General features: G+C 32.3%; 2 protein-coding genes across 2 annotated transcripts; one reads left to right on the plus strand and one right to left on the minus strand.

The window, feature by feature from the left end:
* Positions 1-294: 294 nt before the first annotated feature.
* Positions 295-25,429, plus strand: LOC135841899 (syntaxin-1A-like). The gene is made up of 9 exons (XM_065359118.1): positions 295-613; positions 12,363-12,482; positions 17,241-17,340; positions 19,055-19,129; positions 19,407-19,601; positions 23,735-23,811; positions 23,905-24,042; positions 24,136-24,246; positions 24,862-25,429. The coding sequence occupies exons 1-9, from the start codon at positions 581-583 to the stop codon at positions 24,976-24,978; spliced, it is 966 nt and encodes a 321-aa protein (XP_065215190.1). The 5' UTR covers positions 295-580; the 3' UTR covers positions 24,979-25,429.
* LOC135841900 (uncharacterized) lies at positions 24,954-27,815 on the minus strand. The gene is made up of 6 exons (XM_065359119.1): positions 27,704-27,815; positions 27,521-27,619; positions 27,296-27,427; positions 26,367-27,218; positions 26,149-26,280; positions 24,954-26,049 (listed from the first exon to the last, which is right to left on the minus strand). Exons 2-4 carry the CDS (start codon positions 27,605-27,607, stop codon positions 26,793-26,795), a joined length of 645 nt encoding a protein of 214 aa, XP_065215191.1. The 5' UTR covers positions 27,608-27,619; positions 27,704-27,815; the 3' UTR covers positions 24,954-26,049; positions 26,149-26,280; positions 26,367-26,792.
* Positions 27,816-27,973: the final 158 nt, after the last annotated feature.

Genomic DNA, 27,973 nt, shown 5'->3' on the forward strand with positions numbered 1-27,973 from the left:
AATGGGTACAAAATAGGTAGAAGTACCTCATCTATATTTGCATCTGTGATCCATACAACATTATCGAATAATTATTACTCGTATACTACGAGCAGAGTAGGTAGGTATCATTTAACTAAACGGTATAGGTAAGGTAGAGGTACGTACAAAAGCAATAAAGAATAAACAGGGAGACGTAAAAACCGCTGGGTAACAAGTTTGATCGTAACGTGGTAAATTTTTAGATGCTCTATGGTGGGAAGGAGGTAGGTAAGAGGCCCTAATGTCATCATGACCGATCACCAATTCCGTAGCGTTACTGTTGCTAACGCTAAGTCACAGTAGAGCCAACATCAGTCAGTTGTGGTGCTGTGTTTCGATGTTTCGATAGTGCTGAGCTCGCGTTCGTGATCGTGAAATTTTTGTGTATTTTTTACGTTGTATGTTGCGTCGTCGATGTTCTCTTTATAGCTGTGCGATGTGGAAAAAATTTTCGAGCGTGGAAGTTTTGTGAACAAAATTTTTTGCTGCGCGAATTTCTCTATAGTGTTGGGTTCCACCTTTAGCAACAAATTTTACAATGTCAACCGGTTAAATTGAAATGGTGAAGGACAGATTACATCAATTACAAGCGGTACGTGCATTATATTTATTATTTCAATTTTTTTCCGGTCATATTTCGATTTTTAGAATCTCTCAAGTGGCTATAATAGTTGCGGTTAAACGATAGGTAAAAATAATTGCCCTGCATAGAATTATAAGTATGTAGAAGCTTATAGGTGAGTACCTAACTCACTTGCCTTACCTATCTCGTTAGAATTGAACATTTTGATTTATATACTTACCTACCTGTTACCTGCCTGCATAAAATGATAAAATATGACAGTTTTGATCATTTTTTTCCCGATATGGTGCTTGCATCTTGAGATTTTTCATGCATAGTTATCACGTTATCGTTTCTAAGATGTCATTTCAACACTCACCTTCTCCCAGAACCTGTGTTTCTTCCTGCTCTGATCAAATGAATACGAGAAAAACAACGAATGACAATGAATTATACCTATTTACTATATCAGGGTCGCTATAATTCAGCGAATCCGCTGATTTCAATGCTGTTCGTAGTTCTTTTCAATGATAGTGAAATGTTTTTCTTTTATATTTTTTTCTATCGTAGGTACTCGTTGAAATTATTTATCTTACCTGCTTGATACTTGGAATTGGAAACTTCAACTCATCGAAGAGTTTTCTGTTTCGAAAAGCAAATGTGGCAACGTTGCATTGATAACGCTTGTTTACCTATAAATAAATTTGATTGGTAAATCGCGTTCATCGCATATTGTGCCGCTGATTCGAGTTTTTCTAAACAATTTTTGGTAAATTCAAACTCTCTTCAGTATTTTGTTTTTTTTTTTTTTTTTTTGAAAAAAATGTTTGGCAGAAAACTGAAAGATACCTATTTATACTAAGATTAAATACCACACCTATATTGATCCTTTCTTAATAAGTTCCAAAACTGAAACAGACTCCGAACGATTATTAAAAGAATTTTGAGACATCTTGGATTTCTTGTACAGCAGATGCAAAATAACGTAAAGGAATTGACTACCCAGAGGATTCACAAAAGATCAAAGAGAAGGTCTCCAAAATCATAAATGGATCTCATTAAAATCTGCACATTTTGAAATGTCGTTAGAAGATTGTACTGCTCAGCAGGCGTATTCCAAAGCTCTTAAAACCAAAAATTGAGTCGAGCTTTCTGATTTCGCTTAAATTGATTCATCATTTTCCCATCCTACCCCTTCAGAGGATTTTCTGTATAGTAATTTTCACTCATTTGTGATTTATTGAAAAACTATTGAACTTAGAAAGCTCATTATCTCAATTTCTCAAGGATGTTTGAATTCTGAGTAAATTTGTTTACCTAGAAAATTTTAAATAGAAAAAACAAGAAATTTAAAATCTATTTTTAAAATTTCCATATTTGAAAGCTAAACTTGTGAAGTTGGAAATTTGAAAAAATTGCAGTGAAGATTTTTTTTAAATTTTCTTTTCAACAAACTAATTTTAAAAATGAAATTTTCATGCTCTTCAAGAGACTAAACGCTTTCAATTTTGATTAAAATTCAAAAAAAAATTAGAATTCTTAATAAAGTAAAATAATAGGGCACTGATTGTAACTGTAATATGGGCACTGACTTATTTTTTCGATCCTACTTTTCGAAACCCCTCCCCTCCTCTTATCATGTCTTTTAACATGGTCCAAGGAAGGGCGTCTTTGTTGGGTTTTCAAAAGTAATGAGTTCAGGTCCTTGCTTATTTTTTGTATGGGCATAAGTACATACCACTTTTTCCTACTCCTCCAACTTTTCAATTTTGAAAGAAAATGAAAATCTAACATTTTTTTGTGAATGGTTTGATCTACCCTCTTCTCAAAAAACTGAAGGGCTGAAAGGAGAGCAAGGCGTCGGATCGAGACAAATAATCAGAAATCTTAACTCAGAAATTATGGTGGGTTTTTCACTGGATAGTCGAGAGGAACTCATCAAAGAAAGAACAGAAGAACGTTTCCCAATGATAACGACCAAGGCAATCAGCATCAAATTTTTTCATCATTTTTAACCAATTTGGAGGCTCCAGCGATTTGAAAATTTACAGAAGACATAAAAATTGATTCTAGATCGAGCTGAATCCCCTAAAAACCATCGAACGTCAAGAAATATGCCTATTTGATGATTGAATTGAAAATTGAATTTTAAAATTTGTTTTTAATTTGAAAAATCTACTTTAAAAATCCAACTTGAATGAGCTATGCTGGAATTCAACTGCCCTAATGAAGTAATCAATCTCCAAATTTCTGATAAAAGGAAGTAAGAAAATATAGCTGAAGGCTCCAGACGGGCTGACAATGGAGAAATTTGGGATCAAAATATGTAAAAATGGATATTTGGTCAGAAACATCTTTCTATTAATTTTTCAGGAATAGAAGCGAATGTCTGTTTTATTACAATATTTTCATTTAAAAACTGCTGTTTTTGAGAGAAGATTTTTGAATTTTTAAAAATTATTCAATATTTAAAAAGGTATAAACAAATCAACGTGGGCAGTTGTGATTTAGGTGAGGGAGATTTTCAAACACGTCATTAGAGCCAAAAAAAAACCTCGATTATTTTTTATAAAAATTTTCTGCTCCAGGTGAAATTTTTTTAAACTTTTTTTTAACTCACGCACTTTTCCAATTTTTCTGGAAAAAAGTGGGTAAATAAGTAATTGAGTACCTATTTAAAAGAAAAATGTCGATCGCATCGAACCCAATTTTGTCAGCATTGTTGAAGGGTGGAAATACTCTCAGCATTGAAGTGTCACCAAAACACCTCATTTTAAAATTTAATTTTCTCATACACTACATTCTTAGATAAAAGACATGGCTCAGATATTATCTGAAGAGGGGAACGAGGTAAAAAGAATTTGGCTATTCTTTTTTAAATTAGGCAACGTATAATAGATTGATCTGTGAGCCAAACATTCACAATGTTTTTTGATGATCTTCGCTGTTCAGTGCACCCCCCCCCCTTCACAGACACTTCATTCTGTTAGCCATAATAAAGTACAAAGGAAATACGATTTTTTTTATTACAGCACCCATACTTGAAATGTGAAATTATACGTAGGTACTCGTAGATGATAAAAGTTGATGGATAATGTTCGTATTTATCGATTTTTTTCTAGAATTTAGTTTTATCATTCTATTTTTGGAAGATTAATTTCTCGGTAAATCAGAGATGATCATCTTTTCAACTAAAATAAAACAATCATAAAATATATGTAGATGATAATTCCGCAAAAATGTGCTTATTAAAACGATAAAATGATGTCTAATCGTATTCATCTCCATTCTCCACACAATTTTTAAAAAATATAAAATTTTAGTAAACCAGCTGTAAAACATTTTGGTACATAAACAAATAAACATAAGTATATATCTCTGAAATCCATGCTTTGTAGCTATAGTAGGAACATATTATAAGGTGGGTAGGTATACTTTGCTGTATGATGACATTAGAATACCTACCAGTAAAATTTTCATCTCTCAGCCCTTATACCTCTTCTCATATTCCCTACATAGAATGTCAAAACGTAGGTAGGGTATATCCCATGGAAATTAAAACACGTACGTACCTATAGACGGATACTGTAATTCCACAAAATTTTATATTTACTTAATGGGTTTTTCAAAATGATGTAACACTGAAATCCTACGATTTTGTAAACGTTTTATTCATTTCGGAGACAGAGACAGATCATTATCCAACGCGAATAAATCAACGATGAAAATCGCCTACAAATTCACCCACATTTTCTCATCATAGTCTTATAAAGTAACACGTAACACTGATGTAATTTTTTTTAGAATTTTCATTCAACTAACGTCAACTGTGGCTGTTGATCCAAAGATGAATTCGATTTATTTCTTGTTCTTTATTTCCCATTTTCCAACACCATTAAAAATGACAGATAAGTTACGCGTAATTTGATCAACTCGTATCATTGATCTTCATTTTGAACGCCTTCACTTTCCCTATCATTATCGATGAAGTTAATTTCGACTTGGACGAATCAAGGGTATGGTAATGGTACATTTAAAAGTAGAAATGTTATTGGTTTCTTATCGCGGTTTCCATTCAGAGTTTACGATAATGTATATTTTGTTACTCGAGATTGAACGATGAATTACTTAATGGCTGAAGTAAAGTTCGAATTACAGTTATTCTATGGCCCTTCATCGTTTCGAATCCAAATAATTTATTCGGCGTCACGTTGAAATTTAGCATCGAAAAGTTATTCTCTCATTACGAATAACGACTCGTAACACGTCGTTGAAAAACTTTATCGTTAATGGTAGCGATTTGAATGATGATTGGAAAAAAAATCAATGATGGACGAATCTGAACAATACTCTGAAATTTTTTTTTTTTTAACGATGATTTTGCTACGTTACAGTCAGCTGGTTTTGACGAATAATTGAAATAATGACAATAGCTACCAAGTTCAGTAGGTATAAGAGGATGCATTTCCTCGAACATTATCACGTACCTGTAACAATAAATAATTTAAAATGTACGAAGCACGCGAGTTTATTATGGAGATAAAGGTCGTAGATCTAGATAGTAGATACAGTACCTTCCTGTGTAGGTGTAAATACAGTTAATATTATTTTCATATCATAAACACAAATGATAAATCTTATAGGTACACAAAATTACTTTTCAATTCCCTATATACTTAAGGTTCGTGTATACCTGTGGATAATGCAGGCATACTGGTTGACATTAAATGAGAGATTTTGATCTGATGAAAGTGAAACATGGCTGGTTTGCTTGTTGATAATTTGCAACGTGGTCGTACATATAATTTTCAGCAATAAATGAAAGGTTGAAAGTACCTACCTATATACACGCTTGATTGAATCATAAAAATTTTCTGTAATTTCTTACACGATATTAAAATATTCATCAGTTTGCGATTAATCACCGATCGAAAGATTATTTTGAAATTTTTTAATCCAAGGTTTATTCACCTTTTCGCCGCATTTTAAAACTGCATCATTGTGTAGTTGTTGTTGTTGTTGTTGTAGCTTCGTCATCTGAGAAAAATACATGACACTGTGTAGGTGGGTCGGTAATAATGTATTGCAGAGATTACAATCGATGCAGCTTACCTTTTTTTTTTTTACTTGCATCGACCATGCTGTTTTATGAAACGTTACCTGTATGAATAGTACACACGCGTGTTACATATATCTATACATGTGTGTTACTTATGCAATTGAACGTTGTTGTATTATTTTAATTACACAACTGCGCGTGCAATATAAGTATAGGATTTTATTCGTAAAACGCTCGTTAAATTCGTTTAGCGAGATGGAAAGCAGTTATGATGAGGATTAAACAAATGCAGTAGGTACCTTATACAGGGTGATTCAATAGGTATATTTTCATAACATTTTACCAGTTGGTAGAGGTGGTCGAAACTTCAAAATATATTATAGATTTTAATAGGGATGCGATTTTTGAAAAGAGAGCGATCTGAAAACTCCTGATTCAAAATTTCATTTGACAAAATTGATTCAATTTTTGGTAGGTAGATTTTTAAAAAATTCAAAAATGTGATTTTTTTGAAATTAATACGTACTTTTTCTTTTTATACCTACCTACGTATTGGGATGGATTATGATGACAATAATTACCAAGTAATTGTCACCTCTGCATTCCAAAATATTTCGCTAGTTTCAAAAATCTCTCCACGTTTTAACATAATTAATGCAAAATATTTGGGGAAAAAATTCTCAAAACATGAATTTATCCAAAAATAAGTGATCATTAAATTTTCAACCGCTCAGTAGAACCCTGAAGGTGGTCTTGACGACAAAAGCACAAGTCGACTTAGAATCTCAAATATGTACTTTCATCTAGGACCTGTCTCCCATATCCAGGAGCACCTCCAAACCCCAAGTTTTTCAGCACGATTTTCAATTTTTCAGAATTTTTTGAATCACTCTAGAAGTCTTCAAAATTGGTTCGAACAATATTAGGTAAGTCAGAACTAAATTTTTAGTAGCTCAAATTAATTTTCTCACCTTATAAAAAAAAATCAAAAATCCTGGAAAAATCGAAGATCACGCTGGAGGCTCCAGAATGGCCAGAAAACGTTAAATTCCGATCCTCTGGAATATTTTCAGGGAAGATTAGGTAATTTGTTCGAGTTTAAAAAATTCCTCCACGAACAAGAAATTTTTGATTTTATGAAAAAACTCATTTAATTATTTTCCAACGCATTTCTTCGATAATGGTCGTCTCATAGCTATCCATTTTAAAATAAAATCGTTTCCCCTCAGCTCTTTCATTACGTTTATCACACATTTAAGAATTAAATGCGATGATTTTTCTAACGTCATTATGAAATGTGGTTAATTTCAGACGATGTTTCGAATTGCAATTTTATAAATTATGCGTTACTTCTACTTTGTTTACCTACGATAATTTAATACTGTGTAGAAAAAGTTCACGTTAAAGTATTTTGTAAGTTTGCGAGCTTTGGTAACTTTTTCTAGGTACTATATTTTCGTCACGTTGAAAGCTTAAGTAATCACTTGCACGTGTGGTATGCTTAAGTATATGTACTGTAATTTTTTTAGTCATTTCAAAATCGTTGGCATAGCTCATTTTTCATCGTGTGAAGCGCTGTAATTATTGTCAACGTATTGTAACTTGTGCAAGCTGAATAATATTGTGGTCTCTAGAGTCTGTCTACTACGAAAGACAGGTGTGAAAAAATTCTTACGTACGTTAGAAGGGTAGCAAAGCAAAAAGAGTTTAAAATTGGAAAACTTAGTGGTTTTTTTTCCTTAAGATTTTGTTGTCTTTTGAAAGCATTTAAAGATGTTTGGAATCTCAAAAATACATTTAGCTTCGTCAAAAACTCAATTTTAGTGCAGCTCAATCGATATTGAATGAATAATAATAAATTAATAATAAGCAATCGCGTGCTCTACGCAGAATCCTTAAATAATTCATCACGAACGAATGTTCTTTCTCTTTTTCTACAACAATACCTAATGGAACAAAGCCATGCAAATTATCGCAGTTATATCGCCAATTGGAATCGATACCGGTGCAACCTACATTTTAATAGCAATCGTGATTGCACCGAACGGAAAATAATCATTAGAGGAAACACCGTTTGACGAGAAGAAGTTTAAGATCACAGCTCAGGTCATGATAAGAACAAAGAGGAGAAATTATGCAAATCTCATCATTCTACGATGCAAACGTCATTGAATGAAAATAAGGAGCGATTTCTTTTTTGCACTTATGTATTATATTCTTTTAAAATAAAAAATAAAAAACGAGTTTTCCGTTAGGTGAGAACGAAAGAAAATTGTTAAAATTTTTCCTTATTAGGTCCCTAATATGTATGTAAGATGATTGCTTTAATATTTCTGAATTCACTTTGTTTAATAGCTCATTGAAACTTACGTATACCTATGCAAACATTTTTCTACATATCTTCCAACCAGTTTCATAAATTATGACCAAAAATGAAAAAATTATTTCAAAAATGGATAATAGGTAACTAGGTATAGTTAGTCGCATTTCATATTTAGATTATCTAAAGTGTTCAGTATACCAATACACGACGAGATAAACAAGGCACCATATAATCGGAAGCGTACTTATATAAGCTTTAGGCGGATCAAGGTGTGAAACTGGTTTTGGTGCTGTTAAGCGTGTTTGAATTTTGCTAATTTTATTGCCATTGTAGTTTTTTTCCTTCCTTTTTTATATTCCGCGTCGAATCGATTCATTCGATCAAGTGGCTCATTGTTGAACGATTTATTCGCGGTTTTATAATGGTCGATTGAGAGCTATCGCCCGGTTAAAATGGCGGGTCGATTTCAAGTAGGTACCTAGTACCTAGGTAAATTTTAATGATTCGATTATCGCCTCCTCTCCGACCGAAATACAGCGAGGGAACGATATATTGAAGCCAATATTATAATGTTTTCCTCCGTCAATCAGATTCTTCAAAATGGGGGGGGGGGGGGGGTGAAGAAATACTGAGAGGTCGAATTCAACTCGGGTTTTGATTTTGTGCTATTTCTCGTTTAGTACCCTCGAATGATTGATAATTATTTGTATTGTTGAGCGCATAAGCGGTTTTCTATTCGCACTAAAAAAGGCAGTACCCCCTCCCCCTCACCAAAACAAACATGTTTTTCAGAGATTTTACGCTCATATCTCTGACTGTTTCAAGAGGATTGAATTGAAACTCGATGTGAAGGTGCAGATACTTGGGGATAATGATCCTGAATTTTTTCTGATTTTTTTGACCCCCCCCCCAAAAAAAACCCTAAAATCCATTTTGAAATTTTCAAATCAGTGTAGAGGGAAGTACAAAATCTGGAAAAAAGCCAAAGAAATTTTGTTTACGTTTTTTAAAGTATTCTCTACCGCTAGTAATTATTTTAGAATTTTTCGAATGGTCACCACTGCTCTACGAGTATATCCATAAAACCATTTGAAAACGCGTTTTTCTCTCCTAAAGTGATCGATTTCAGTCGACATTTTTTTCCTCAAAATATATCATCAAAGACACTAAATTGCACCATAAACCCAAATTTCCATTAAATTCGTCGATTTTTCTGTGTTTCACAATTTAAAAAAAAAATTAGATTGCACCAATTTGAGAACCCCTGACATCCCTTCCAGATGATTCATATACGGCTCAAATTCATGCCCAAACAAATATTAACTCGAAATACATCACATACCGACCTATTTAAATTTCAGAAAAATTATAAATCTTTGATTTTTTTTCTACTTACGGTGGGTAGGTAGATAGGTAGGTACATTTTTCAAAATTAGAAAATAATCACATCTGATAAGTGATAATTGTTGTCTTTGTAAAATAGGTCATTTTCAAACTAGACCTCCAGCAGAAGGTTGAGTGTCATTGTCAAATGAGAAATTTCATACCAAGTATACGACTTCGGTTCTATGAATTTTTTTGATAGGATGCTTATAGTTTTACCGCAATTTTGAGTTTTATGTTGAAAAAAGTAAAAAAAAAAAAAAAGGTTGCAAACCTTTAAATCTTGATTTTTGAATGTTAATTTTTCACAACTTAACTTTGAACGGTCATCTAGATTCCAATCGATCCAAAAGTTTATCGTTTGAAGATCTGGCCTTGATTCAACACCTCAAATGTATATACGAGTAAATAGGCATTTAGGTACCTATTCGAACTCAGAAACCTCGAATTAGTGGGATTCGAAATTTTGCTACAGATTATGTTTTTCAAACTTTACTTTGAAATTGAGAATGTGGCGTTGGAAAAATACGAGGGATAAAATCCGAAAAACGATGCTACTTCAAATTAGAAAAATCTACACTGCATACAAAATTCTCATATTTTTTCAAACTTTTACTTCAAAATGTGGAGGGGCAGACGTTTATATCCGAAAATCAGATCGATATTCGAATTAAGTCAACTCGAAAACCTTACATACGAAATAGGCGACATACATGCCTTGTTTTCTTTGTAGTACAGAGATAAGGGGTTGGATCGTAAAAATATTTTTTTTTAATTTTAATTATTGTAATTACCTATATAGTATTTGTGACCCCTTCTTCCCACATGTGAATATCTCATTTTGAAAATACGTTGCTAAAAAGAAAGTTTATGAAAGGTTTTTGCTTTACTTACTTGATTTTTTTTTCATTTTCAAGTCACAGTTTTTAATTTTTGTATTCATCCCAAAAAGTTGAGATTTTTCCTTGAAAGTTTATTTTTGAGCTTTTTAAATTTTCTACCTACTTCCTTCAAAACCTTATAAATAGATTTTCACCTCGCTGAGTCGCAGTTCAAGTCTAAGCTTTCACAGTTTGCATGTTAGTGCATATAATTCTTAGATGTATAAAAATTATGAGGTCCTCCCTCCCACCCTCTCTTTTTCTTACAGAATTACCTACGTTAGAAACTTATGATGATTATTTCACTAAATCATCGAACGAAACTCGTTAAATAAAATTGAGTGCAATTGGAAAATCCGACATCAGTCTTGGTTTGAATTCACATAAATAGAAAGTGTTTTCAGTCTTTTCTCTCCCCTACTCCCTCCTCCAGCATAAGTCGATTAAAGAAGAAAGAACGGTACTTCTGTTTTTATTGAATGAGGAGAAATTCGAAATCCAAATTTTTCAAAATTGGAAAACTCTGAATCAAAATATGTGTATTAAGCTTTATTCACTTGAAATCATTCACTTTTAATCCTCGAAGAGGAATTCTTTTTAAACATGAATTTTCCCTTTTCTCCTTTCTCAAAATTGAGTAGATATTAGGTAATCTACGATTTTGAGTTTTTCAGTAAAACTTTACCACATGCACTTCGAGCTAAATTCCGTTTCACTTTTTCTCCGACGCTGTTTATTAAATTCCAGACTAAACGCGTATTTACGGCAAACTGGTTATGCAATTCTATTAACATTTGCGAAAGGGACCACCCACAGGATAATAGCAAGGGATGAGAAACAATAAACACGAAATAAATAAGCCAAACGTCGCAAATATATTCTGATAACCCCTGGAATGATAGAGAACTACCGTTTCATGACCGAAAGAGAAAAAAAAACACTTCGTTCCGGTAGACCACAGAGTACAAGGACAAATTAGCGAATAAAAAAATTACGCAATTTAATATCAAGCTAAAATGAAAAGCTACACATTCTGGTTGATTTTGCGGTGAAATCACAAGTTCCATGTGGAATATTTCCTGCTGTTAAAGCTACATACCGTGTTCGTCATCTTACGTCTAAATCTAAAATTTATTGAGGAACTCCTTGGATATAGATGATATGTATTTCGGTATCTGGAAACCGTAAGTATAAAGTGTATTACTCGTAGATAGCTCGTCAGATGATTTATTGTATAGCAAAATTGTCAACCGAGTTGATGAAAAATTACTCAAGCGATGAACGTTATTGACCTAGTTCGAGATGACAAAATTGGTTATTCGATGTGTTATCCTAACTCATCGTTACCTACGAGTATATATTATCCTTTTGTACGTTTACATATGTAATAATGTTTTCGAGGAGCTGTAGTCGTATGTACACAATGTATCTATTACGACCTTGAAAGATCTGAAAAAATTTGATATCGGCTCGTAAGTGTATTATGGGCACGTACGTCGAGATTTGTTAGAGAGTGAGAAGAAATAGAAAAAGGTAAACAATTAAAATGTATTTTGTATTCATACGAGTGCGTGTCGAATGTGAAATTTCACGTCCAGAAGAGAGAAAAATCGCATTATCGGTTCCCTTGTTAATATTATAAGTACAAACATCGTGAAATATTTATTGCCTATTATAGGATATAATACGGATTTTGTCGTCGTGGCTGTATGTTAATTATCTCCTCGATCACGTTACACAGTACCAGCCTACTTATTGTTCTATTTAAAAAATTTAGACATCTTGCCAGGAGATGATTTTCACTACACGTAATCGAACGTTGTTTTTTTTTTACTGTCCTTTCGTCAAATTATATTCCGTTATAAAGGTGTAAGTTATCGAGAGTTTTAAAATTACCAAGATTGAATCGTGTATAAAATGCCAGAAAATGGTCTCGAATTACGTATAATAGCCTCGCGTATTTAATTAACTACCTACCGACGACGTAGGTATATTGAATGACTAATTATTATTAAGCGTCGGTTTGAGGTGAAACTTTCCATGTTATTAAAATACCTTTACGCTAATAATACTTATAAAAAGATACGACGATTTGTAACGCTGATTATATATATTTCTTCTTCGTATGCACAGGTAATAAAATCTGAAGATGCGGATTACGAACTGCAAGACCAAAATATCCGCGGTGTTACCAATACAGTGGTCGATGTGGAACATGAAGAAGCCGGCTACATGGCTCATTTCTTTAGTGAGGTAATTTTAAACGTCGTCGATTCTCTATTATTATTATAAATTGAAAACGATACGCATAAATTTACATGTTAAACGATTCGCTATTTACAATATTGTCGCATGTCGTTATGGTATTTATTTTTCTATTTATATGTATGCTTAATTACCACTATGTGTTTGTTTGATTAATGCGGACAATAACACTTATAACGATATGCTTCGTCGATGTGGCTGCCTATAGCTGGCTAGAAATGAGTTATTCATGTGTTTATGACCGACCTATACGAGATTGTATTGAGTGATTAGGGGATTTGATTGGAATTTCTTCTTCTTTTTTTTTTGAAAAATTTCGAGATTTATGGGATTTTTGAACATTTTAAATGAGGCATTGAACAATGCGTTGGTTTAAAATTCCAATTCTGGGCGTTTCATTTGCAATTTAGGTACTAAGTATCTACATAAGTACCTAAAATTCGAACATTGAAATACCTACTAATTATTTAATGAACCAAAATCGAAAGTAGATTTTGAGGTTCCTTAACTACATACATTGGATTATTGCATTCCATTCTGCGTTTTGTTTGGTAAATTCTCTGTACAATAAGATCTTCTAGGGGGGAGGCGTTTCTTCAATTTTTTTCAAATTTTGATGGACTTAGCAAAAAATCGTGGCCAAATGACGTAAATAACACGCAGGAAAATTTTTTAATTTTTTGGTCAACGTTTGAACCCCCTCCTCCTTTCCCTCTTTTGGTATGAGCTCAAACTTTTTAAAAAAATTTCAGTCGTTTCAATTTTAAAAAAAAAAATCACTTCAGGTGGTCTTTTCACATCTTTAGTACTGTCTTGCATGTGATCGGTTTAAGGCCATTAGGAAAGTTCAAAGTAATCAATTTTTGTCAAATGCAGGAGCCCTCAAAATGTTCATTTTTTTCTTCAAAGTATGTAATGATAATTTTGTAATCATCTCCTTATAGTCCAGTCATTTTAGCAAAATTTGTAGTCGAACATCGGAAAAATTGGGGGAAAGCAGAATTTCACATTATTTGTTCAGATTGGTCTCTAAAACAACCCATCAAAAGTAGCACCTCGCAACTTGACCGCTATCCCCCCCCCGAGGTCATTAACCTTTGTCGATACAGGTTTTTCGGCTGTATCGCCGAAATGAAGGGGCCGAGAGAAAAAATGTTCGAACAAAAATTGTTCTACGCTAAATTTCCTATAAGTATGGCCAGTTCAGTTAAAATATACTTATTTCTCAATTTTTGGTAAATTTTTGAAAATCTAAGCCAAAAATGAGAAAAAAATCAAAATTGTACCAAATTGAGCTATAAAGCTAAAATTTGGTATATACCCTATTTTCACAATGCCAAATCGATTGAAAACTGTTTCAAACCGTTTTGTGCAGTTCTGGAGCCTCCAGTACATTTTATGAAACTTGAAATTCCCACAAAATTTCATCAATAATGAAGTTGTAAAGAGCAGGGTGTCTACCAGGTCGCTATAGCGTAAAAAGTCGCGAAAAGTCGCGATTTTGAAAATAGGGCGCTAAAGTCGCTAAAAGGTCGCGATTTTCGCCAAAAATACCAAAAAGTCGCTATAAATTGTCCAAACTTCAAATTTTAAAAACTTTTCGTATTATTATTCAATGTTAATGCTACTGCCAAATTAGCATTTTAAATAATCATAAAAATTCAAAATTTCAAAAGCTTTCGCCCTCGCTTCGCTCGGGCATATTATTTAGTTTTCTTTAGCCAAACGTTGAGTCTTGATGATAGAAAAATTGACTTCTCACATTAAAAATGATATTTTTTCACTTCTGGAGAATTGTGAATTTTCGTGTTACCAGTGCTTTTGCCCTCAGTTGGCTCGGTTCGTACGGGCCATGTAGGTGTATTTTTAGAAATATGTACCTATTGTAATATTTTGGAAATTATTGTTAGATTGCTGGAGGAGCAGGACCGTCGAGAGGGGAAAAGAGGAGAGTTTACCTAGGACTCGCTCATTCTGGAGGGTCCGACAATAAAAAAAGGGCCCGTGATGGAAGAAAAACGTGTTTTTTTACTTTTCAAAAGTCAAATTTTCAAAAGCTTTTGCCCTCGCTTCGCTCGGGCTTGTTTTCTTTTCTTTTTACACATCGAAATTTCTGAAAAAATATCATTCAACTTTCAAAGTTTTGAAGTGAAAGAATGAACTCCTCGCTTAAACAAAAAGAAAAATTAGTGGTTGAAATGACTAGAAAAAGAACAATCGAAGAAATTGAAATTTTAGAACTGAAGAAAGTTAAGTAGATGGAAAAGGAAAAAGAAAAGCTCGAAAATTTGGATGACTATTTATGTCACATGGAAACTATTGAAAGTTGTCCAAACCTCCCCCCTCCCACCACCCAATAAGTGCAAATTTTATTGGAACCCAATTTTTTTCGTTAGAAAATGGGGGGGGGGGTACTGAAAAAAAGTCGCGAAAAAAGGTTCTTCATAAATTTTTTTTCATGTTACATGGGAACTATTGAAAAATCCCATTTTTTTTGTTGAAAGATTGGGTGTGGGAACTGTTGAAAAAAAAATTTTTTCGTTGGAATTTTTTTTGGGGGGGGGGTACTTTTAACTGAAAAAAAGTCGCTAAAAGTCGCGAAAAAAAGTCGCTAAAAGTCGCGAAAAGTCGCTATTTTTGAGAATTAAATTTTGGTAGACACCCTGTAAAGAGGAAATCTACGCTGCAATTCAACTTAAACACGCTATCAAGTTGACTGCTGGTGGGTTTGAGTCATTTTGTGGCCATCAGCAACTTTTTGAAATTTCTTACAGCCTCCTGTAGATTTTTGAAACTTGAAATTTCTACAAAATTTCATCAAATGGAGTTGAAAAGCCGAAATTCATTTTGTAAACTAATTTTAATACACTATGAAGTCGACTATAAGTAGATTTCAAGTCGTTTTGTAGCCTTCAGCGAGTTTTTGGAAATTACTGGAGCCTCCTTTACATTTTTGAAACTTGCAATTTCTACAAAATTTCATCAAATGGAGTTGGAAAGCCGAAAGTTGATTTGGATAGATTTTGTGGCAGTTTTAGGAAAACATACGTTTTTGAAAATCTGCTGGAGGCCCCAAAACGGATTGAAACTGCCTGCGATCCACCTCAGATCAATGTAAAAAATGGGATGTGTCTCTGTTTGGTGACTTTTACGGAAATTTTAAGCATTGAAATATCTGCTGGAGGCTGCAGTAATTTCCAAAAAGTCGCTGGAGGCTCCCAAAACGACTTGAAATCTACTTGCAGTCGACTCCTTAGCGTAGTGAAATTAGTTTACAGAATGAATTTTAGCTTTCGTCCAACTGCTTTTGATGAAATTTTGTGGAAATTTCAAGTTTCAAAAGTCTGCTGGAGGCTCCAGAATTGCTCAAAATTGTTTGAAATAGTTTCTAATCGATTTGGCAGCTCGAAAATAGGATATATCCCAAATTTCATCCTTTCTAGGTCAATTCGGTAAAATTTTGATTTTTTTTCATTTTTGGCCAAAATTGGATTTTCAAAAATTCACCAAAAATTAAAAAATATATTTCAACTGAACTGGCCATGCTCATAGGAAATTTAGCGTAGAATAATTTTAGTTCAATCGATTTTTTCTCTCCGACCCTTCATTTCGGCGATATAGCCGAAAAACGTAGATTGACAAAGGTTAATGACCTCTGCGGGGATCGCAGACAAGTTGCAGATGAGTGCAACTTTGGTCAAAATATTTTCGAGTCTACTATGAATCGAGTTCACGTTTTACATTGTTGATTTTCATTTTTTTTTAATTTTCATAAAATTGACAACTTTACCCCTCCTCAATAAGGGTGAAATCGCGCCATTTTGGGAAAAGCTGAACTGGTCATGCTAATAAGAAATTTAGCGTAGAACAATTTTTCCTCTCGGGCCCTTAATTTAGGCGATACAGCCGAAAAACCTGTATCGGAAAAGGTTAATGACCTCTTGCGGGATGCAACTTTTGATGCATTGTTTTAGAGACCAATCTGAACAAATAATGTGAAATTCAGCTTTCCCCCAATTTTTCCGAGGTTCGACTAAAAATGTTTGCTAAAATGACTGTAGGTAGATACTATACATTGCCATCAAAATCCGAGACCACTTTTAGGGCTCCCTTTGGTGTTTGAAAATTTGAAAATCACTTACCTTTGAACAAATTCGTGTTTTATAATTTTTTCTTCTAAAATACCTATTTCACATTTATCAAGTCAGAACATTGAAGGATATCATTTCTGAAATTGAGGAAATATTTTGAAATGCAGTGGTGCCAATTTTTGGTCATTATTGCGAATTTCAAAAAAATTCGAAAAATAGCCATAGGTAACCCAAAAATGTATTTAATTTTTTTTTGGTTTTTTCGAAATTCGTAGGTAATAATGATTGAAAAATTGGTACCCCTGCATTTCAAAATATTCCTCCAGTTTCAGACATTATATCTTTCGACGTTTGAGTTCAGCTTTATGTGAAATATTTTGGAAGAAAACATTTTTTAAAAAATGAACTGGGCACCTGCTTCGATATAAATCAGGTTAAAATCTCAATCCATCTCAGTGTTCACATTTATCTGCCTCTTCGGATTTGATACCTATCAAATTAGGTCGTAAACTAGCGGGAATGTCTTGTTTTATAATACTGTATTCACATCCCTATCAACAAAATATTTTAATAATTACCTACGTATTATAATCGCAGCAGAGCTTTATAATTTATAACTGAATAGTAACGCGGATTTATTTTTATTTTGATGCAGGTTGAATTATCGCGATTATGGATAAGTAATATCAAAGAGCATATTAAACAGATAAAATCATTACACAGTGCCTTATTATCTTCGCCGAGAGAAGATGAAAGTAAGAATTATACTTTACACTAGATAATAACTTTTTGAATTCCGTTTCTGCGTGCGCATTTTTATATTCTACTCATTTAATTAGACTGGGATTGTATTCGAAATTATGTTCCATTTCTTTTTATCTCCTGAATAAGTACCCACAAAAATAATTCACCCATTATCATATCTGCATTATATAATGTAGGTAGGTAAAGGTGCCGATATACCTACTCAAAATTAAAAGACCCGGGTACCTCCAGATAACCTGACAGTACTTACGTTGAAAACTTTATATTCAAGTTCGCAAGCTGTTATTTTATTTTACCTAATCCGCATCTACCGCGTAAAAGTTTTTCAACCGTTCGAGAAAAATAAAACTTCATTTTGTAAACATCTACTGCGTACATATTCAGCAGCACCTGAAGTACAGGTACATCAACATAGTGTACCTACTTGGAAATAAAACGCTTTAGAAAACTCTCAAGCTGGCTTTATTTTATCTAAAATCAACAAAATGGGAAATGTCAGCAAGGCGTGAAAATTCTCGATAAAAACGCCGAAGAATAATTTGTTTACCGTGTAAAAGCTTACGAACATTTACTCGGTATTTTGAAATATCGTTGCCTAGTTGGTATGTTTTCTTTTTTATAAAACGTAGATAGATATGTGTAGTCGTTCATTTCACGTGGTTTAAAAATGTGCTAGATTTGAAATTCAATCAATATGATAGGTACATAAATTTTGATATTCTGGCAAGAAGAGTTGGTACATAGTAGTAACTTAGCAGAATTACATCATACAAGTTGGCATTTTATCATTCATTTATCGAGGAAGTGATTGAAATACCAGTATTTGGAATTTCAATCCAAAGTTTCTGAAGAATTTGTGAATTCCCATTAGATAGGATGTAAAAAATATATGGCGACATTAAACAGCTTGAGAATGATACCTGCATATTTGTGATCCTGTTTTATGAAATTATATACTGTCAATTGTATGAATAGGTAGGTACTTGGGTAACATTTTTGTCAATTTTTAATCAGCCATCTGAATCAGTATAGGTGACTTCCTACATTACCAGGCTGGGTAGGTAAATGTGAGTCCAGATAATATACGTAATACGTACACGAAATACTTGATAGTTTTTGTTGTCTCCCATTACGTTAAAGTTTATTGTTAGCAGATAATAAAGAGTTCTTTGATCATATTACGATACCATGGACCAATCTATTCGTTACAAATCTACGCAGTAATAATTGCCCCAGGCCTGGGGCGTGAAAATAAAATGAATACGAAAGATCATAATTTGAATCTACCTAATTGATAAATTATGAGTACTCGAGTAAATATTACCTATGATTAAGTACCTAGACGTGTTCAATTGAGATAGGTAGATTGTGAAATGGGACAGGTACCTATTTGATTTTTTTTGAACTAGAGATAGGTATTATACGACTGGAAAAGTACTACATTACACGATCATGAATGAAAAATAAGACCACACTGGAATTCTCGATTCAAATTTCCCAAGTAGGTACCTACACTTCAAAAACCACGTGAAATAAGACAATCCATCAATCGAGAAAACATTTTAACATATTTTAATTAATGGCGCAACCTAAAAACACAAATCAACTAATAGTTTCGCATTCGGCATCCGCTAAATGGACACTAAGCTATCATTTTGCAAAGCAGAGATGAATGCAAATTGTACAATTTTGGTTTGTTTTTAGGTATGAAATTGGAATTAGAGGCGAGGAACGAGACCGTAAAACAAATTGCCAAGAAGGTTAACAATAATTTAAAACGTAAGTATCGCCTGTCGGTGGCTAGATTTGTAGGTATACTCGTAATATGGAATAAGTTACCAAGCTGAGAAAGTGGTCGACTATGAATTTAAAGCAGACACCTCGATTCGAAGTGTTTCCAATTTATCACCGCGAATGTACCTTATTTATTTACGCACTGTTTAACACGCAGGTTACTTTATAAACGTGTGCGGTGACGACGCGACGCGACGGTTTGAATTAAAAGCGTCGAATAATTGCGATTAATTATTCCTCATCGTCTTTGTTTTGCTTGCAGTACTCGAGCGGGGTATTGTACAAGAGGAAGATGAGTTGGAAAATAAAGGACAATTGCCGGCTGGATTGAGAATACGAAAAACTCAACATGCGACCACATTACGCCTGCTCATCGACGCTATCAGCGAATTCAACGCCGAACAAGTCGATTACAAGGAGAAGTGCGAAGAACGAATTCAAAGAGTTGTATCCATAGGTATAGCTAATTACTCTCGTTACTTACCTATATTCGCAATGCGATGCCGAAGTCTTAGCTGGTTAAAAATTGAAATGACGTAGCTTTTGACTGAAGATGGACAGCGAGATGTTTTCACCTCGCAGTTGGATTTCTTATGATTGATAAGTGCCAGGTGCTTTCAAAATTGATGCTGGATTTTTTCGATCATTTGATCTCGTACAGTATTTCATTTGAAATTGAGGGCTCTTATTTTCCCTCCCAAATTTGGAGAAAACAAAAAATATTGAAAGGAACTAGGTAGTGCAAAACTGCAAATGTGATTTCACATGATGGACTCTTGGACAAACTTTTGAGATCGGAATTTTTAATGGGGGGGGGGGGGGGGGGTGTTTATAATTGACATTTCAATTTTAAACAGTGTTGTAGGTATACAAATCGCGTTTTTTTTTTGTTGAAAACTTTTTTTAATTTTTTTGTTTTGGAATAAGATCTTCTGTTTGTGGAATTGAACATTTAATGTGAGTTTTTAAACTTGTTTTATAGGTAAGTAAACGTATTTCAAGCAGAAAAACACCATTTTTTTAGTGCAAACCTATAATTTTGTTTATCAAGTAGGTAAATAGTAAAAAAAGAAAGGAGAGAGAGGAGTTCAAAATCAAATTTACGTAATTGTAATTTTTGAATATGTATAACAAAATAGTGCAATTTTTTGGTATTTCAACAAAGTCAGAATATTTTTTCCAAGTGCCTCTGCTATTAAGTAAATAAGCTAAAAAATGAGCCTAAATTATGAAATGAAATGGGAAGTAAATCATTGGTTGGTAGAAGAATTATTTGAGGTGTCTGCCTCTGACTCTAATTTCAACTAAAAATAAACTTTTGGAAAGAGCATGTTCCAAAAGTCCCACGACGAAAATTTTAGCCATCGAAATTAATTTTTGATTTTTGACGGATTTTTTATAATTTAGAAATTGTTGTCATTTTTTGATTAAGTATAAATGTTGTTTTTTTGAAATAGAATTATTTTATTGGGAAACTTGTGAATTTTCCCCCTAAAGTTATATTGACCCTCTCCCTCCTCTCCTAAGAAAAGGAGAGAAAATTCTTCATTTTAGTCGATTTGGAGCCTCCAGCAAAGTTATAGTTTTCTCGATTATTTTCGAATTCCTTTCAGGCAAAGAAATTGTGTTGTTTTTTTCAACTGTCAAATTTGATGAATAAAAATGGCAAATGTCATGACATTTAGCCGAAAACTTCAGGTGCACCTGAAGTGTTCGGCTGGAATTCACTGGACTAATTAATGTTTGGATTTATCTCCTCGAAAGTGGATAGAAACCAACTTTTCAGTTGTACAATTCGAAAATTGATACAGGAAATTAAATCCATGGCAATCATAATTATTAGATATGGACCTGCTAAATTTTTGAATATTTTTTTCTGAATTGGTCCTCATTCCAGAAAAAATTTGAAAGAATATTTTATTTGAAGATTGGAAAACCTGATTTCATGTGAGGAAGCTTTGACATATATTTTGTTTGGCCATTAAAGCCTGTTATTCTGGCCCTAAAATTGAACAGTCATTTTTCCCATGAAACTAAAGTTGGTGTAAAATTCAACATTTCTCCTGTTGTGAAATTTAAAAAAAAAAAATATTAAAAACCTTTTCTGATTGATACTGAGTTGAAATTTGGAAATATGCTGGAAAAAAATGAAAAGCATTGATTCATTGGTATCGATATACTTACTCAATTGTTCAACTTTACATCTTTGTATTTTTATAAAATTGTGAGAAGCAGCTTCCATGATAATTTTTGAAATGTAAAATGTTTGAAAAATATGCAATAAAAGAATCATGATGGCAGAGGATCGAAAAAATACTAATAAGTAAAGAACATTAAAAACTTTTCCATAGGTAATAAAATACATTATGTATTGTATTTTTTTAATGGAAAAAAGTAATTGCACTTAATGATATCATGTTTTGATATTTTTCGAAAAAATCCAAAAAAATGTAAAGGTTTAATAGATATTAGCAGGGCTCGGATATTCTTTCCCTAAAAAACCCAAAATATGCGCTTAAATATTCCGTAAAAAAGGCCAAAATATGCTCTAAAAAGTAAAAATATTCCCTAACGATATGGGAATTGTTTTACAGGAAAAATCAATTGCTATACAATTTTTCTAATCTTGTTGTGTAATACCAAGAATTCACAATCATGAATGCAAAACAGACCATTTTAAGATCACAAAAAGGTAATTCTGATTCCATTATTAAAGAAATAAAAAACAAATAAAATGAACAAAAAAAATATAAGAAGGTACAAGAGGGCTATTGCTCTCTTAATTTAAAGCAGTCAATTTCACTGCTTAGCAGTCACGACATTTTGCCTTTTTAAAGCAGTAGTTTTTTTTACTGCAAAACAGTGAAAAATTACTGAATTGGTCAGTCAAAATGATTTTTTACTGACCAATTCAGTAATTTTTCACTGTTTTGCAGTAAAAAAAAACTACTGCTTTAAAAAGGCAAAATGTCGTGACTGCTAAGCAGTGAAATTGACTGTTTCAAATTTAGAGAGTGCCAGTTTCACAAATTTTGTGGGGAAAAAATAAAAAATAGCCAAATACTAATTTTATGCAAAAATTTGAAATTGAGCAAAATATTCCCTAAAAATCGCTAAAAACGTAAAATATGCTCTAAAAACGCAAAATATCCACTAAAAAATGCCAAAATATGCTTTTATGCTTTTATGGTGAAATATGCCAAAATATGCTCTAACAAATTAGGCTCATTTTACTTGAAATTTCATGAATCCTGGAGATAATTGAAAAATTCCCTTTCCTCTATGCATACAAAAAATATGCTCCAGCATAAAAATCCGAGCCCTGGATATTAGGTATCAAGAAAAATACTGACGAAACTCGAAAATTGTTCTAAATTCTATAGCCAAAAAAAATCAAGTTAAAAAGCGATATTTACTTAATTAAGAATTCTAGGAAGTAGGTACCTTTACCTACCTATTTCAACATTGCAAACAGATAAATATTTTTCAAAATGTAAAAAATAAAGAATTTTCAAAAAAAAATTGATTTACAAAGAAAATAAATAGTTAAATTGATTGTAAAAAGATATCCAAACAAATTTAAATGTTCACTATAATTCCAAAAATATATTTTTATTTTCCTCAGTTTTTTTTGGCAAGTCCAAGTATGGACAAGCTTGACCCCTCACCTTCGAATTCCTCTCAAACAATAATTTGGCCAAGATTAATTTATTACTGAACAGTTAACTCGTGAAGTCGAAAATTTTGCTCCAATTTTTTGTAATCCTCATGATAAAAAATTCAGCGTCACCGGTGAAAACATTTCGCTATTTTTTCAATTAAAATTATTTCTATTATAGTCACAGTGTAGGTAGGTAGGTATAGGTACCTAGTACAATTATAATAAACTTTCACTGCACGTCGCTCGAGAAGGTGGTTTCATTGTAGGTACATATTTATTTGACAGCACGAAAATCAAAAATGTCATCTCTATGTGGTAGATTAAATTGCTTACTCATCATAACATATCAAAATACCTGTGTAGGGTTTTACAAAATGACAACGACGATAGGAATGAAAATTTCTACGATGAAATTCATACGTACCCATTTTTTTTACACCGATGCCGCGATACGCTGAACAGCTGTTCGTTGAAATTCGCAAATGTATTCCGTAGAGTAGATGCTATACGATGTTTATTATTCATATGTATAGTTTTGTGTATTGGTGTAATTATATGACATGATATACCACTACCTACCGAACATTAGATATTTTCGTATCGTGTAACCTGCGTAATTCGTTGTAGTAAAATCTACATCTACATTGTATTACACACATACCTACGTACAGGTGTTTCGTCAATCAAACTGATATTTTTGAAAATTATCAGTGCACGTTTCTCCTATCTTTTCAATGTACTGTGGTACAGATGGAGTAGGCATTACCTTGATCTTGAATTTGTCTTCAAACTATTAGGTACCCAATACATATCCACAGGTGGAAAATCATTTCCTGCCTACGTCATTGACACAATTATCGTAACCCTAGAGTGATACCTTGGTTAAAAGATTCTTGGCATTGATGTGTATGAAATTGTTTATGTTGCAGCTAAAGCTGAAATCACCGATGAGAAGCTAGAAGAGCTTTTAGAACAAGGTAGTTATGGATCTATATTCAATGGAGATGTAAGTTGAATTTCAAAGTCAAACTATAAGTCGTACGATGAATAAGCTGATTGATGAGAGGTTCAGTCTATTGAAGAAGTATTCTGTTTATAGATTATTACTGAAACAATGGAAGTAAAAAGAACTCTCAAAGAAGTACAAATTAGGCATCAAGAATTGGTGAAATTAGAAAAAAGTATCATGGAGTTGAAGACTCTTTTTGTGGAGATGGCTTTACTAGTAGAACAACAGGTACCTATCTACTCATTGAAATTTGTAATGAATTATTATATCTATTGAGAACATTTACATGTATTGCTATTTTTTTTTAAATCATTATTTCAGGGTGATATAATCAATAGTATAGAACATCACGTTCAATTGGCTGGCGAAGCGATGAGCGAAGCAAAAATTGCTACGAAAAAAGCAATGATTTATCAAGAAAAAGCCAAAATGGTAACTATAATATTGGAATTTTGTTTTAATTTGTCCGATGCTTTTGGTCAACCAGAAAGGAGAAAGGGGATTGAATAAACAAATAAGCTCGAAAAATTTTAATGTAATAATTGGACGGTTAAAAATTGGTAGCACTGTTATTTTATTTTTTTTTTGCTTTTTTTTAATTTAATTTTTTTTAATCCGAATGTTTTTTGGATGAAAATCAACATGATTTTTTGAATATTAATTGCATTTTTTAATCAGATACCTACTTAGGTAGTTTTTTTTCATTATTAGTATACGAGCAAAATGTTATTAACTTATTTGTTTAAAGTTTTGAGAAATTGATTTTTCCGATGACTTAACAAACAAATACGTAGCTATATACTCATCAAAATTCAGAAGTGACTATTTCAAACTCTAATTTAATCATCTGTCCATCTTACCACTTCAAATTTTTTTCTAATAATTCGGTTTTTACGTTTAAAAAAATGCACAAGTTTTTTATGTGTCGTTTTGTTCATAATTTTTTCATTTAAAAAAAGTTGAAGTTGGTACCCTACCTATTATTTTTTTTTGTCCATAACCAGAAAATATTCAATTTATTAATTATAACTTTTTCATATTTTACAGAAAAAACTCATCTTACTAGCGATTGCTGCGGTCTTCGTTCTCTTAATTTTACTCATGTTGTACTCAAAAATAAACTCATTTTTGACAGGAGGTGACAAAGAGACTGGCAATACGTAATGTCGAGGAGTTGTTCACAATGAAATGCATCAGGGCTGTGATAATTAGCATCTTTTATTTGTAAATATATACTCGTATAATGTGTGATTTGTTGTATTATAAAAAATGTAAAATACTTCGACTCATTTCCATTTTACTAAGGAAACTGAATAACCTGGTTGTTTTGTGAAATATCCAAGGAATGATTAGGTATGTTAGTTTTAAAGATAGGTAACGATCGAATACGTTGCCTTGATCGTATCCGTATTTTTTCATTTTGTTATCAGTTTCAATGTTGTATTTTTTTTGCGACCAAATGAATTTATTCGCTTATGTGAAAACTGAAAACCATGGATGACATTTTCTTTATATGAATTTTCGTTTTTATTTTAGTAATGTACAAAAATGACACGCGATGTACTCGTTTCAATTATGCAGGTATAAGAATTAATAAAAATTCGGATGTTTTGTGTTTCGTGTTTGATTCTTTTTGGTGATATTCCGCTGCGAGATCACCAAGTGTAGGTTTTTTTTTTAAATAATTTTTGTCAGCGAATTTTGAAGATATTCGAGTTCATCATGATAACTATAAATGTATTTGTAGGCTAGCTAACTCTGTAATTACTTTAATAGTTTTAAAAAACACTATAGATTATAGATTTGATGCTTATTTACTTAAAAAATTGATATCGTAATATTCTTGCGAGTTTTGAATCCCTTCATGAATATCCTTAAGGCTTTTCTAACTGTATTATACTCCTGTGTGTTCAAATATCTGTACGTACCAGGAGTTAATACCATATCTTGAATTGTCTGAGACAGAATGTGATGTGCTTTTGCAATTTGATCACTGAATTCATCCACGGACATCCCATTCTGTCTCAATTTAAATTTCAAATTTTCGATGAAAATATCGTTTGTATTTTGTTTTAATATGAACGAGTACCGCTGTTTTCGTTCTTCTTTTCTTCTTTCAAACATGTCTACTATTTCGATAGGTATATTTATGCTGATATTTCTGGCGTGTTTTTCTTCTGTGTTTTCAATTGCTGCGAGTGTAGTGACCATCATTTTTAAATGAGTTTGTAGTTTCTTTGGAAATAATTTCACGATCAGGATGAACATTAAATTATTAGTGAAAACAAAATGAAATTAGTATCAATAGATGTGTACATAATTAACGAGACTTACCAATTTGTACTTCATCTCACCAGCTTCTTCGGCCATTTCAGTAAGTTTTTCTACCCATGGTTTTCTTATTTCGCCTTTGAGGAATTTCTCCAAACTTGTTGCTTCTGATGCTGATTGGTTGTCATTTTGTTGCTGGTAATTGTTTTTTTTTTTCATCATTCAAGTATGTAATAGTAATACGTACAATACCTACTTAAATTAGAAAGGTTTTTACTTACCGAGAAGTCGACCATAAAATCAGATTTTATGAATTTAAATATGCAAATTAAATTCAGAATTACTAATAATATTTTTAAAAGCATAAGTGAGTAATTAATTTGATTGAAATTCAATATAATTTTTTAGTTAATTATAAATAAAGCTAAACGGCTAAAAACAATTTTAATTTACTTTCTGACTTTTATCAATTACAAACATCATAACCTTAATTTTAAAATCTCATCGATTGACTAATATTTTAAAGATACCCACCTACTTTATCATTTCAATATTTAAATAGGAATACTTTAATTACCTAATTGAAAAATTGTTCTAATGATCGTGAAGTAGGTTGGTAATAATGAATAGTTGTGCAAATGTCTGATAAGTAGGTAGGTACCTACGTAATACAATTCTCAAGTCAAAATGAAAAATTTATACATTTTTCAGTATTTATTATCCTTTGTCGTGAACCCTTCCATAAATATCCTTAAAGCTTCATTAACCTTCTCATATTCCTCCGGATCATCTTCTGTTTCATAACCATAGCAAATCTCAAAATCGCCCTTTTTCAAAGCAGTATTTTGAATTATCTGCGATAAATACTGATGAGCTAGAGAAATAAATCGGCAGAAATTGTCTACGGTCATTTCACTTTTATCTATACGTTTGAGCAACTCGTGAACAAAATTTTCGTCCTTTTTATGCATCAAAATATACATGAAACGTTGTGTACGTTCTTCGTTACGCCTTTCAAAAATATCCGTCATATTGGCAGGTATATTTAAGTTGACATTTTTGGCAAATCTTTCTTCGGTATTTGCGATAGCTTCTCGTGCAGTGACAAACCACTTGAAACGTTCGTGAAGTTTCTAAATATTTTAAAAGAATATCATAATTATTAAACTTCTTTCTCTATATAAAATCTGTGTAGAATACTCTTACTCACCAATTTATACTTCACCACGCCCATGTCTTCTCCTACATTGCATAATTTTTCGAGGATTAAATTATTTTGTTTATTTTTTACTTTGAGACATTCTTTAATAATTTCTTCCGCTTTTAGTCCTTCTTCTAGTTCCTTAAAAAATTATCAGATTTGTCAAATTATATTGATTAGAGTTGAATATTTACCTAATAAAGTAAGCGCATATATGCGTGACTCATCAAGTACCTTACTCAACAATGATTCAAAAAGTTCCACGTTGAAGAACTGAGTGAGAAAGACAAAGCTGCAGAGAGTAATTATTTTCAGGTACATACTGGCACTGACCTACTTTGTAATAATTAAAGAATCGCGATAAATCTATATAGGTAGTAATTTTAAATTAATCAAAAGCAAATTGAAGCAACGAACTTATGGGTTTTATCTGCTAATCGTATATCATGATAGTATCTCCTGCTATTGGTGTATTTAATTAAGGTAACTTGAATCTGGATATGATGAACTATGCTCATATGGCACCTATTTTTTCTATTATAAATACAATATTTAAAATTTTCAATAAAACATTTGATTTTCTAGATTATCAAAAAATATTTTTGGCAAAATCGCATCGCGCCTTCAAAGTTTGGACTATGCAACTCAATTTAAAAAAATGTTGTTGAATTGCATAATGTTTCAAAA

Source organism: Planococcus citri, chromosome 3, assembly GCF_950023065.1.
Source record: "Planococcus citri chromosome 3, ihPlaCitr1.1, whole genome shotgun sequence".
NCBI classification, from domain to species: domain Eukaryota; kingdom Metazoa; phylum Arthropoda; class Insecta; order Hemiptera; family Pseudococcidae; genus Planococcus; species Planococcus citri.

What these genes read in the sequence shown, in the direction of transcription:
- LOC135841899 (XM_065359118.1), top strand. Translation starts at nt 581, where the DNA reads ATGGTGAAGGACAGATTACATCAATTACAAGCG. An exon ending in TCAAAGAGTTGTATCCATAG is followed by an intron (nt 19,602 to 23,734) that starts GTATAGCTAATT and finishes TTTATGTTGCAG; the next exon opens with CTAAAGCTGAAATCACCGAT. An exon ending in GATCTATATTCAATGGAGAT is followed by an intron (nt 23,812 to 23,904) that starts GTAAGTTGAATT and finishes TTCTGTTTATAG; the next exon opens with ATTATTACTGAAACAATGGA.
- LOC135841900 (XM_065359119.1), bottom strand. Translation starts at nt 27,607, where the DNA reads ATGTACCTGAAAATAATTACTCTCTGCAGCTTTGTCTTTCTCACTCAG. An exon ending in TTGAATCATTGTTGAGTAAG is followed by an intron (nt 27,428 to 27,520) that starts GTACTTGATGAG and finishes TAATTTTTTAAG; the next exon opens with GAACTAGAAGAAGGACTAAA. An exon ending in GCGTGGTGAAGTATAAATTG is followed by an intron (nt 27,219 to 27,295) that starts GTGAGTAAGAGT and finishes TAAAATATTTAG; the next exon opens with AAACTTCACGAACGTTTCAA.